The sequence below is a fragment of the Equus quagga genome, chromosome 5 (genome assembly GCF_021613505.1).
Source record: "Equus quagga isolate Etosha38 chromosome 5, UCLA_HA_Equagga_1.0, whole genome shotgun sequence".
Classification (NCBI taxonomy): domain Eukaryota; kingdom Metazoa; phylum Chordata; class Mammalia; order Perissodactyla; family Equidae; genus Equus; species Equus quagga.
Window position 1 is genome coordinate 71,444,941 of NC_060271.1, and position 12,667 is coordinate 71,457,607.

General features: G+C 37.3%; 1 protein-coding gene across 1 annotated transcript in view; it reads right to left on the bottom strand.

Moving 5' to 3' along the window:
• Positions 1–7,324: 7,324 nt before the first annotated feature.
• CTNNA2 (catenin alpha 2) overlaps positions 7,325–12,667 on the bottom strand; it is a 962,660-nt gene continuing 957,317 nt past the window's right edge. The window contains exon 18 of the mRNA XM_046662353.1: positions 7,325–7,612. Coding sequence (XP_046518309.1) covers positions 7,325–7,612 — 288 coding nt within the window. The remainder of the gene's footprint in view (positions 7,613–12,667) is intronic.

Genomic DNA, 12,667 nt, shown 5'->3' on the forward strand with positions numbered 1-12,667 from the left:
ACCACTTATCAGTTATATAATTTGCAAATGTTTTCTCCCATTCAGCCATTTTACTCTATTGATTGTGTCCTTTCATGCACATATTAAAAACAAATTGATGTCCAATTTATCTGTTTTTCTTTCATTGCTTGTGCTATTGGTGTCATAGCCAAGAAATCATTGCAAAATCTGATGTCATGAAGTTTTCCACTATGTTTTCTTATAAAATTCTTATATGTTAGCTTTTATGTTAAGGTCTTTGATCCATTTTGAGTTCATTTTTATATATGGTGTCATGAGACATGAGAAAGAAGCCCCACTTCTTTCTTTTGCTTGTGGATATCTATTTTTCCCAGCACCGTTTGTTGAAAAAACTATCCTCTCCCCATATAATGGTCTTGGCAACCTGGTCAAAAATCATTTGACTGTATGTGTATGTGTGAGGGTTTATTTCTGAACTCTCTATTCTATTCCATTGGTCTATATGTCTGTCTTTATGCAAACACCACGATGTTTTGATTACTGTAGCTTTGTAGCAACTGTTGACATCAGGGAATATGAGGCCTCCAACTTCTTCTTTTTCAAGGTTCTGTTGGCTACTTGAGGATCCTTTGAGATTCTGTAGGAATTTTAAGGTGGATTTTTCTATTTCTGTGGAAAAGGCTATTGAGATTTTGACAAGGATTGCATTGACTCTGTAGCTCACGTTGGGTAGTATCGACATCTTAACAATATTAATTTCTCCAATCCATGAACACCAGATCTTTCCATTTATTTATGTTTTCTTCAATTTCTTTCAGTGTTGTTGTGTACTTTCTAGTGTACAAGTCTTTTGTCTTCTTGGTTAAGCTTATTCCTAAGTATTTTATTCTTTTTCATGCTATTGTAAACGAGATTGTTTCTTAATTTATTTTTCAGATTTTTCATTGCTAGTATCTAGAAAAGCAATTAATTTTTGTGTGATTGATTTTTGTATGTTGAAACATTCTGGCACACCTGAAATAAGTTCCACTTGGTCATGGTATGTAATCCTTTTAATGTACTGTTGAATTCTGTTTGCTAGAATTTTGTTGATGATTTTTGCATCAATATTCATCAGGGATATTGGTCTGTAGTTTTTTCTTGTAGTATCTTTGTTTTAGGTGTCAGGGTAATGCTGGCCTCATAGAATGAATGTGGGAGTGTTCCTTCCTTTTCAATTTTTTTGGAAGAACGGCAAAAGGAGCGGTGTTAACTTTTCTTTAAATGTCTGGTAGAATTCACTAGTGAAGCCCACTGACCCTGAGCTTTTCCAAGTTGGGAAGGTTTGATTACTGATTCAATCTCCTTACCAGTCATGGGTCTGTTCAGGTTTTCTGTTTCTTCATGATTCAGTATTCTTAGAATGTGTGATTCTAGGAACTTATCCATTTCATCTAGATTATCCAATTTGTTGGCATACAATTGTTCATAGTACTCTCCTATAGTTCTTATTATTTTTGTAAAATCAGTAGTATTGTTCCCTCTTTCACTTGTGATTTTAGTTATTTGGGTCTTCATTTTTTCTTAGTCAATCTAGCTAAAAGTTTGTCACTTTTATTGATTTTTTTCAAAGAACTACCTCTCAGTTTTGTTAATTTTTTCTATTGTTTCCCTATTTTGTTTCTATCTGATCTAGTCTTTATTATTTCCTTCATCCTGTTAGCTTTGGGTTTAGTTTCCTCTTCTTTTTCTACTTCTCTAAGGTATAAATTTAGGTTGTGAGACTTCCCTCATTTTTTTACTTTAAGCATTTACAACTATAAATTTCCCCCTTAGTACTGTTTTCACTGTAACCCGTAAGTTTTGGTATGTGTGTTTTTATTTGTCTCAGGATATTTTCAAATTTCCCTTGTGATTTTTTTCTCCTTAACCTGTTGGTTGTTTGAGTGTTTAATTTCCACATATTTGAGGATTTTTCCAATGTTCCTTCTGCTACTGATTCTAGTTTCATTCCATCATGATTGAAAAATATACTTTGTATGATTTCAATCTCTTAAAATTTATTAAGAATTGTTTTGTGGCCTAACATATGTTCTATGCTGCAGAACATTTCATGTGCACTTGAGAAAAAATGCGTATTCCTTTGTTGTTGAGTGGAGCGTTCTTGTGTATGTTTGTTAGGTCCAATTGGTCTGTAGTGTTGTTCAAGTTTTCTATTTCCTTACTAATCTCTGTCTAGCTGTTCTACCCATTATTGAAAATGAGTTATTGATGTTGTCTACCACTATTCTAGAGCTATTTCTCACTTCAGTTCTGTCAATGCTTGCCTTGTATATTTAGGAACTTTGATGCTTGGTGTGTAGATATTTATAATTACTATATCTTCTTGGTGCATTGGCCTTTATATCATTATATTGTGTCCTTCTTTGTATCTAATAACAGTTCTCATTTAATGTCTATTTTGTCTGGTATTAGGATAGCCACCTCTGCTCCCTTTTGATTATTATTTTCCTGGAATATTTTTGTCATTCTTTCACTCTCAAGGTATGTGTTTTCTTAGATCTAATAGGAGTCACTTGTAGTTTGGGCATTTGAAAAAACCACCACCTTTCCCGGTCTTTACAGACTGGCTCTGTGAAGGGAAAGACCTTCACTAACCAATCTGGCATGAAGGTTTATGGTCTTCTCAGGCCTTTCTAAGCATGCCTGTTCCCCAGGCCTGTATGTATGATTCTTTCCTCAATCTGTCATATATATGGCTTCCTTTAAATGTCTTATATTCTCTAAGAATTCCACCTTTGCTTATTTTCAAGATCTTAATGTTCTTTTGTATTCCTCTGCCCATAATTTCTTGGCCCCAGGAGCCTACAGATCTGCAGCCCCTCTGCAGCTCTTATAAGCCCTGGTGCCTGCACAGTTTTCAGTGGCCTCCAAACTGATATGCAAACTATGTCACCATTTCCACCAGTGCTCCAAATTAGACAAGACAGAAACCAGTCCTTCAGGAAGCTCCAGACAAGCTAGAACAATGCAAGTAAGTTCCACTCTCTTCCCTCCATTGCTTGGGGGAATCAGGAATTGGACAGCTTCCTCTTGACCATGCTGTGCTAGGGAAGAGGCAGAACATGGCTGAAAAACACACCCCCAAATTTCCTTCCATACTGAGTGTAGCTTTTTCTTGGTTAAATATTTTCTTGGCTGCTCCAAATCCTTAACTGGTTTCTCATGAAGCTACTTTGGTTAGTAGCTGTTGTTTACTGTGTTTCCATGGGTGAACAAGGGCCTGGAGCCTCCTAGTCCACCATCTTGCTGATGGCACTCTTCAGCACTAGTATTTATTATTATTATTATTAACAGCCTTGTGTAGTTAATTCACTTCCTCTCATATCTTTAACAATGCCTCAATTTTCAAGTGAAGAGTAAGTACTAACCTCTTTGATTTGTTAATAGGTAATGACACAGCAATAGAAATCAAATGACTGTCTATTACCAGCAAATTTAAGGACTACAATTTATCAAATCACAATATTTTTGAATGCTCATTTTGCTTGATGATTCAGCTGTACACAGCATTTTATAGATCTTTGTACCTCAAGTGTCTGAAAGTTGCCCTACATATAAATGATGCTCAAAATTGATGACCATAATAATGACACTTATATAGCTTATTTCTCCATGAGCTAAACCCAATTGGCTATAAAAGTTGACTTCTGAAAATAATGTTGACTTCATAGTCTTTAACATTTAATGGAGAAAAACTACAGATCTTCTGTAGATAACCTATGTTTCCTTGGATACTTTAGGTCCTTAGGAGAATATAAAGATTTTATCTTTTGAACCATCAATCCTAGCAAAGAAAATCAAAGGAAGTTGAGATTTATTTAGTTTCCTCCCATCAGGAATATCCATCCTCCTGAATCCTAAAATGCTACTTCTGTAGGAAATATCCCAAGTACTCCATGTTCTTGGGACTAATTACCTACTCTGTCTCCTCAAATATATTATATATTCAGTTTGTTCTAGCACACATTCATGTACTGCTTTGTAGATATTTTTCACTTTTATGACTCTTTAATCTCCCTGATTAAATCATATACTTCAATCATGCTCTTACACCACATCTGGTTATTCAAGAAGTACTGTAAGACCTTCTTACATTTCTCTCACAAATACCCCTTATAACATCAGCCTCTTTCAGCTCTCACCTCCTCATACAGTATCAGTTTCATTCTATGAAGGCACTCCTTTGTCTGTATCACCATCCTACTTAGACACTTCACAGTACATATTAGATAACGGTCACACTCCTTCATGATCCTCCATAATTTAGCCTCATATTACATCTCCACATTTATTTCCCGAGTCCTCATCATGACCAGCCCTGGTTGTCTAGTGATTAAGATTTGGCACTCTCACCACGACGACCTCATGTTTGTTTCCTCGTCAGGGAGCCACACCACCTTCTGTCAGTTGTCATACTGTGGAGCTGCAAATTGCTGTGATGCTGAAAGCTATGCCACCTATATTTCAAATACCAACAGGGTCGCCCATGGTAGACAAGTTTCAGTGGAGCTTCCAGACTAGAAGAAGAACCTGGCCACCCTCTTCTGAAAAAACTTTGCTGTGAAAACCCTATGAATAGCAGCAGAGCATTGTCTGATATAGCACTGGAAGGTGTGAGGATGGCGCAAAAAGACTGGGCAGGGTTCCACTTTGCCGTACACAGGGTCTCTAGGAGTCGGATCGACTCCACAGCACTAACAAAAAAGTCCCTATCATGAATCCCATGTTCCCTGTACTTGTTTTTAGATCTTGAAGTATGCTGGTTTTCCAACTTCAATGTCCAGCCAAGTCATACCCCTTACTAAATTTATTCATTTATACCTTTCATTCATTTAGAATATATTTAATGCTGTTTACTCCTTTCCAAAACCTACCTTTTGCATTCATCTTTCCCCAAATACTTTAGCCCCCAATGTGTTCTAACTTCTCTAGTCCTACACAGTAATTACTCCTCTGTCCCATTTATTTGGCACATTGAGTATGATTTCTTGGCATATTTACTCATATTTTTTTTCAGTCTATATCATATGCTCCCAACTAACCTGTATGTTTCTTGAGGACAGGAAACAATAAGCTTTTTCTTTTTGCTGTGTGCACTCAACACAGTGTCTGTATTTATCTTTCTGAATAGTTATTATTCTCCCTGATCACAAGAGCAATGGTAGATAGTGATGATATTTACTTAATAAGCATCGGTAAAATAAGTAAAATTGAGGACTGATTTCCAGAAAACACACGCAGATTATCTCAAGTATTAAAAGATTTAACTAAAATTTATATTTTAATGGCATTTTCTACATGCTCCTCTGATGCCTGCTAACTGTTTTTCAGGATTTGCCAAGAAGTTTTTGAATTTTAATAGTTTCCTGGCTGGTCAGAAAAATCCTTTTTTCAAGCCATTAAATCATAGAATAATGTATAAATCCAGAGAGTTACGCCACACTCAAGTGTTAACAAGGAAAGTTGCCAATAAGTTCACAGTGATGTGCTCAGCTTAGGACCCAAATCAAGACAAGCAGTCTATAAATATTTGTGAGTGAATGAGTATCAATGGGTGCTTTTCTCAATGTTTATGCAAACTGAGGGAGCAGGCTAGTTGAAATAGTGGTCTAATGATTAATGTTGAAAATCAGTCTACAGCTTTTATGGTGCATCCTCCATTAATAGATCATTCTTAGCTTGGGTGGTGTTTTCATCACCCAGTGGTGGTGAGCAGTAGTTTGAGCAGAACCATATCAAAGATTTTGGACTAAGCTTCTCTCCTTCCACAACTCCTCAGTTTCTTCTCTTTGGGACTTTGCACCTAAACTAACACAAAGCATAGGTGTCCATGACTCCCTATATGATATCACGTTGCTAAGAAATACACACGTTTTACCAGAAGTCTTCTGGAGACATACTGTAATTTGCTAACCTGTAGGAATCATTCAAATGGGAGAAGTTTGGGATACTCAGATGAATATTTGGCATCTTTTTCTCAATCCTCAAGCCATAGCTGAAAGACTACAGCCTACTCCTTCTTAGTAATAGGACAGAGGCCTTCTTTTTACAATTTAAGGAAAAAATATTTTGAAATGAATTAAATGTTTTTAAATTAATGGACATCCCTATAAAATTTTTTTGATTCAGTTTCACTCTGAGAACACATTAAGTTTCTTAAGTTTGGCCCAGAAAAGTCTAACACTTGACTTTCTCATTTTAGATTCCATTGGATAGTGAATAAAAACAAATGGAAAAACACACAAAAAAGATAATTCTTGGACTCTAAAGATTACCCAGAGATTTCTTCAGATCTCACTCACCTATTTTACCCCCAATTTCTAAAAACAAACACAAAGCATTTTTAACCAGTTTTCAACAAGACACTCCAATCTTTTATTACGTATGCATTTAACGAAAGAAAGCATTCTTCAGATGTCAAGATTAAATGTGTTTATTTTGAGTTAGTGGATACAATGGTATATTAGGTACCGGCACTCCAAGCTACACCTATGTATTTGCCCCTAAACCTTCACACATTATCAGTTTCCATTCCTCTAACATTTTACCACTGGGTCTCCTATTTCTAGCAAAATCATAGTTAAAATTTTTTAAAAAGTAAAAGCAAGATTGATCACCACATTGTGCTTCCAGTGCCCCCAGAAGGATTATAATTGTTCCAAATAAATGGTTATTGTTTTCAGTAAAGGGGGAAAAATTGATCACATGAGCACTAGTAATGGCACTACTAGAAGAGAAAGAACAGAATACAGATTAAAAGAAGCATTTTAGGCTGGATGAGTTAGTTTCTCCTTAGTAAAAAATCCACATAATGTCATGGATGTGATGTCAAAGTTGAATTTTCAATTTGTGGGCCACACACTTAAGCGTATTGGCTAGTATATTTTTGCACTGAAACAGAAGCAATACAAGCTTTATGTTCTACCATTACACTTCCAGATTTTTCACTTATTAGTATACCTGCCAACCTAATGATTCTTGCATGCATTAGAGTTTGCTTTTGTAGAGTTAAGTTTATTTCCCCCATCCCTCCCACTCCCGTAAACATTGTGATGCGAACTCTTTGTCCAATTTTATGAGAATGTTGCAAAGGACAGCTCTGTGCCACCTCAGGACAGGAATTCCCTGTCCCCTCTCTGGGCTACAGATGGATCAGTAGTATTGACCACATCTTATCTTACATGCAGACACTGCTCCCTTAATTTCCCCATGCCAGAGGCATACGAGTCGGCAGGTATGCATACAAAAATGGAATTAAAAAGAAAAGGAAAAGAAAAAAAAACAAAAACAAAGAAAAAGCTTTCTTTTAAAGCCTATCGTCCTAGAAGGAATCCATTGCTTTGAATTCACTTAAAGCCTGTACAGGAGAAATGTGTTTCTTCTGAGAACCTCGTCTAACTCGCGTCTGGAATTCTTCAGGCTTTTCTCTCTTCACAAGGGGCTTCTTCTCTGGGGCCTTCATCTTCCAAGACACAACAGGGGAGTTGACAGCCGCTGTCCCATAGACCTTCTGGTATTTGGTTGAGGCCACATAGGATGCTTTCACCGTGAGGACAACAGCATTCATCAGGTTTTTAGCTGCCTGGATGAGTGACGTGGCGCTGTCCAGCTAGAGAGGGAGGAGAAGAATGAGACACCGGGGTTAGTCAAAGCACAACGTTCACAGGAGAGTGGTGCAACTTCACAGTTAAAACAATGTTGCGCTTGTGCAAGTATAGTATTGCCAAAAAAGAGCAAATTATTACATCATAAGGCAAACAGGTTGCAAAGCAGTCACCTATCTTCTCCTATCCTTAATTGGAAGGTTAAAAAAAAAAAAAGAGGATACTCTATGATGCATAGCTTTCTAAAATCCCAATATCTTTAAAGACAAAGCCCTCTTTTTAGTATGTAAGAATTCCAACATAAAAGTTTTCCAAACTGGAACATCTCAAGTTATTACATTCAGCTGATTGTTAACGGTGACAATTACTCAAATGTTTCAAAAGCACTTGGCAGACACTGTAGAATAAAAAGTTATAATGGGTTACATCACAGATTTATGGCCCTACCAGTGGAAGTAGATCTCTGTTTATAGACTATTTCTCCATCCTGAGCTCAGGATTGGTAGGGATGCAGGCAGCTAAGCAGAGCACACCCATGGTATGCTGGCTTTTATTTAGGTGTTTATTGCACTTGAGTATCTATTTAATTATTCCCAGGTCTTGAATATACCTCCTATAAAAATATCAATAATTGTGTCAGGCTCTTGTAGGTCAGAGAGCATTCAGCGAGACCCTCATATCCATGAAGATTTCTTACTATGTGACAAACATTATTTTAAAAATGGTGTATTTCCCCATTTAACTATCACAACCCTATGAAGTTGGTATTATTGTCATTTCATTGTTTGATAAGAGAGCTGATGCATGCAGAGGTCCAGTAACTTTCATGGGTTTATACAGCTTAAGTGATGAAGTCCTTAAAGACTGCACCGTACTGCCACCTCCTTGGGTAGGATAGCTTTTCAAACGCTATGACAAGTCATAACTTAGAAGCTTGTCCCTAGATTCAGGCCAGGGATTTTTTTAGATTACCTCTTTTCTGCTTTTAACTGGTTACACAGTGTGGTACATTCTGTATACTACTAGATCATTCAATATCTGTTTCAACCTTCTTCATTTCCTGGACTACAGATCCAGGAAAAGTTCAAAACTGCATTTCCTAGACTCCCTTTCAGCCAGGACTCTACAGGTGACTCAGTGAAAGGAAAGAACTAACGGCTGGACTGCAAATATTATTCTAGGCTCAGGGATGCTTGAGTGTATTTGATCATTCGTCAAACTTCTTGTAATATCAACTAAGGCAATGGATCCATTGCAGTTAAATGAGGGATCCAAGGACGTTCCTAAGTAATGTTGTTCCAATTTGTAGAGATTGTTCATTGTATAACCTGTAACTGATGGCCTGCAGCTGCATTAGCAAATAGGAATTAGGAATACAACTTTCGGGGTGTGAGGTGATTAGCAAAGTGTTTAAGCTGAGGGACCCCAAACAATGTGGCTCCCCTATGTGATGTGACCTGCACTCACTTTAGCTTCTTGTCATTTCTTGAGACCAAAACATGTCCCAAGCAATGACTGGGCACATCACAAGTTACCTCTAAGGCCTCTGCCATGCTGTTGCTCTGGCTGCTCTCTGTTCTATGTCTTTTATTAAAGTTAAATTAAAGTTGCAAATGAGCTTAATTCTTCCACCACCAAAAAAGCCCATAAAGTCAGATCATTGGGGAAAACAATGGAAGATGTTTTTTATGTATGAATTCCTTGTAATACCATAGAGTTGAGGCTTCATCATTAAAAAAAAATAGATTAAAGGTCAGTATTACATTGACCCCACAAAAATATAGAGAAGCAAAGAGATTTGTGGATTAGACTCATGATTCAGCAAATACATATTTGACTGCTTTGTAAATAAATCAACCAAATGGATACAGTGACTTCTTACTTTACCACTTCTGTTACATTGTACAAGGTGCACATGTAATAAAATAACTGATTAACCCATAATGTTTAGTTTATACAGCATAAATATCTAAAACTAGCTAAGGAAAAGCAAATTTTAGATTATTCATGTTAATAGGAGAGAAGCCACGCATGGATTAGTGCAGTGATTCTCAAACTAAAGTCTCTGAATAAGCAGTATCAGCATCACCTGGGAACCTGTTAGAAATGCAATTTCTCAGGCCAACCCCAAACTTTCTGAATCAAAAACTTGCAATCCAGGGGATTCTGATGCACGCCGAAGGTTGAGAACCACTGGATTAATGAAACCCAAGGACTATCTGAAGGCTTGTTACATCTAATGATTTTAGGGTTTTCTTCATACACGAGTTTGGTAACATCATAGCCAGTTATCTGACTGAATTTCACTTTTTCATCTTTCTCATTATACTCCCAAGTAGAAGTGTAAATAATGAGGGAAAAAGATAAGATAGCAAAATGTTGGGACAATTAGGAGATCAGTCACGGTTTCTTTAGAAGCTAGATAACATATCCCTTGGCCAATTGACAGTTCCCTATAAGTCTGTCAGGTTTCAAAAATGAGTAATATTCATTTATAAAGTTAGTTAATTCTATTGTGTGCTATGGGTAAAGAGAGAGCAGAATACTGTTAGGGTCAGTTCTGTTGATTTGCTTCAGGGCAAGAGCATTAGTAGAAGTGGAGTAAGATGTGTCCATTGTATTATTAAAAGGTTCCCCAAAAGCAAATCTTGGGAGAACTGAGCGGATCCAAAGAGAAGGATTACAAGTAATTTGGAGATTTTTACCACAGATTCCATTTTCAGATAGATGGTGTCTAATTCTGCAGCAAAAATATGATAGCCTGTCTCTTCTTCAGAGCCCCTTTGCTCTCCCAGCCTGATGCAGGAATCCTGTGAATAAACCTAATACATTGGTTGAGAGTGAGACAGCTCTGAAACGGAAAGCTAATGATTTCATTCAGGCCACCTGGTAGGGCACATACTGAATTTGTGACAAAGTAAAGCGAAGAGGTGAGGGATCTAGCCAGCTAAACCTAAACAAATATGTCCTAGATGATAAGCTCAATATAAAATTAATACAAAAGTTGACTTTGTCTTAAAACTTGAATTCCCAAAGGATAAATTTTGCCCATTTGCCCTATACCTACTTTAATGATTTAGATTATTATTGGCACAATCAGAATTTGTTTTATTTAAAAATGGCTCTCCTTTATGCTTATCCAAAATAGCACTGAGACCTGGTTTCCAAGTGGAACATTTTGCAAAAACTTCACATCCTAAAGAAAATATGTTGAAAAGAGTAAAGCTACATGGTAAGAAGATTTTTTAATACAAGGTTTAGGAAAACTTATTTAACATAACTGCATTCTATTTTATGATTTATACCGTTACTTTGGTACTTTCAAATAAGACATGTAAACAAATATGTACAAACAACATTCTAATAATAATAACCAACATTAATTGAGCACTTACCAGGTGCTTGGCATTGCCTTAGTCCTTTTAATTAAATTGCATTATTTAAGTTTCAAAATATCCTTAAAATAAGAGCTATCATTACTCCATTTTCCAGGGGAGGAAACTGAAGCTTAGAGAGGTAAGGTAACTTGCCCCTGCAGTAATCGGCAAAGGAGGGATTAGGATCAGTACCTTCTCTCCAAAGCCCACCATCTGAACCTCACTGTCCTACTTCTAGAAAGCATTATGTAATCAGTGGGATGTTTTTCAGTGAGTACCTATCATTCAAAATGAACCTATCTCAATTATTAACTCTATCTGGGCATAAGAGTTAAAGTTGAACCTGGTACCATCCTGTAATCATCATGACTAAGTCTGCTGAGAGACTCCATCTCTCCTGGTCTATAACTTTTAGTCTCATCCTCAGAGCCTGAATTCTTTCTAACTGGATCTCCTGGTCTCCGATGTGCTCCTGCCCAGTGCTTAGCCCTCCCCAGTCCTTCCTGGCCTTTAGGCTGCCTTCCTGGTTTGGATTCACCCTCATGGCAGCAGTGCCCGGAATCGGCTCCCTGCAGATTTCTCTTGCATGTGCTTAGTTTCTCTGAAGCACATTCTACAGTACACAGCTTTAATGACTGGTTATCCTTTAGTTAGGGCTCACCTACTGTAGCGTTCTAAGCCTTGATGTAGACCTGCCTTGCCAGCTTTATAACAACCTCGAAAGCAGACCATCTCTTAGCTATTCCTCAAGTTGACCTGCATATACACTGACTGAACTTTTCCACAAAAAGAGACTTGTATGTTTTCCTGCTTAGGGGCCTTTCTATTCCAATTGGACATCCCATTCAGTTCTTATATCTAGTCTAAGAAAAGCTGCTAATTTTTGCCTAATTTTAAAATAAGAGCCTACATTTAGCAAATGTGACTATAAGCCAATCTCTGGACTAGCTCTCTGAGTTTCCTTTCTCTCATTCAATCTCACAACCACCCCGAGACAAAAAATACTATCATTTTCAACAGGGACTTAGAGGGGCCATTCTCCTTGCCCAATATCATACTACAAGTAAGTGGTGAAGCCAAGATTTAAACCCCGGCAGCCTAACTCCAGAGCCCATGTGCTAACCATTGCTCCATGCTGCCTCTCACAGCCAGGCATGGCAGATGAATCCACAGCCCCAAAATCTATCAAGCTGTGCTAGACTAATTCTCCCTGTTTCATGGCATAGGTGTCTGCTGTCCCTAACCACAGAAATTAGGCTTCTCCTAATTCTGTCACTATTCTTTTAAAATATCAAAGCACTATTTTAAAAAGGCAACAGATGTTTCCTCACATCTTATTCTATTATAGTCCATGAAAAGCAAATAAGGGTGAGAGAACTGTTTTACAGCAATTTCTATAGGGGTTTTCTGGCTCTTTTTCTGCTTCTGTTACCATTCTTTTCTTCTTGACTCCACTCAACTTTTAAGACACAGATTTCTCTTTCCCTACATCCTTGTTTTGTGTTTTAAAGGGAGGGAAATACTAGAGGGAAGACTTCCCTGAAATTTGTGCTGCCCAATTCCTCAGTCAAAGCTGAAGACTGTCATGAAAAGTGTTTAAAATCCCTCTTACAATTTACAAGATCATCTGAAGATTTCTGAAACCCTATGTCTTAAGTTCCATGCTACTTCATTAACATGGGG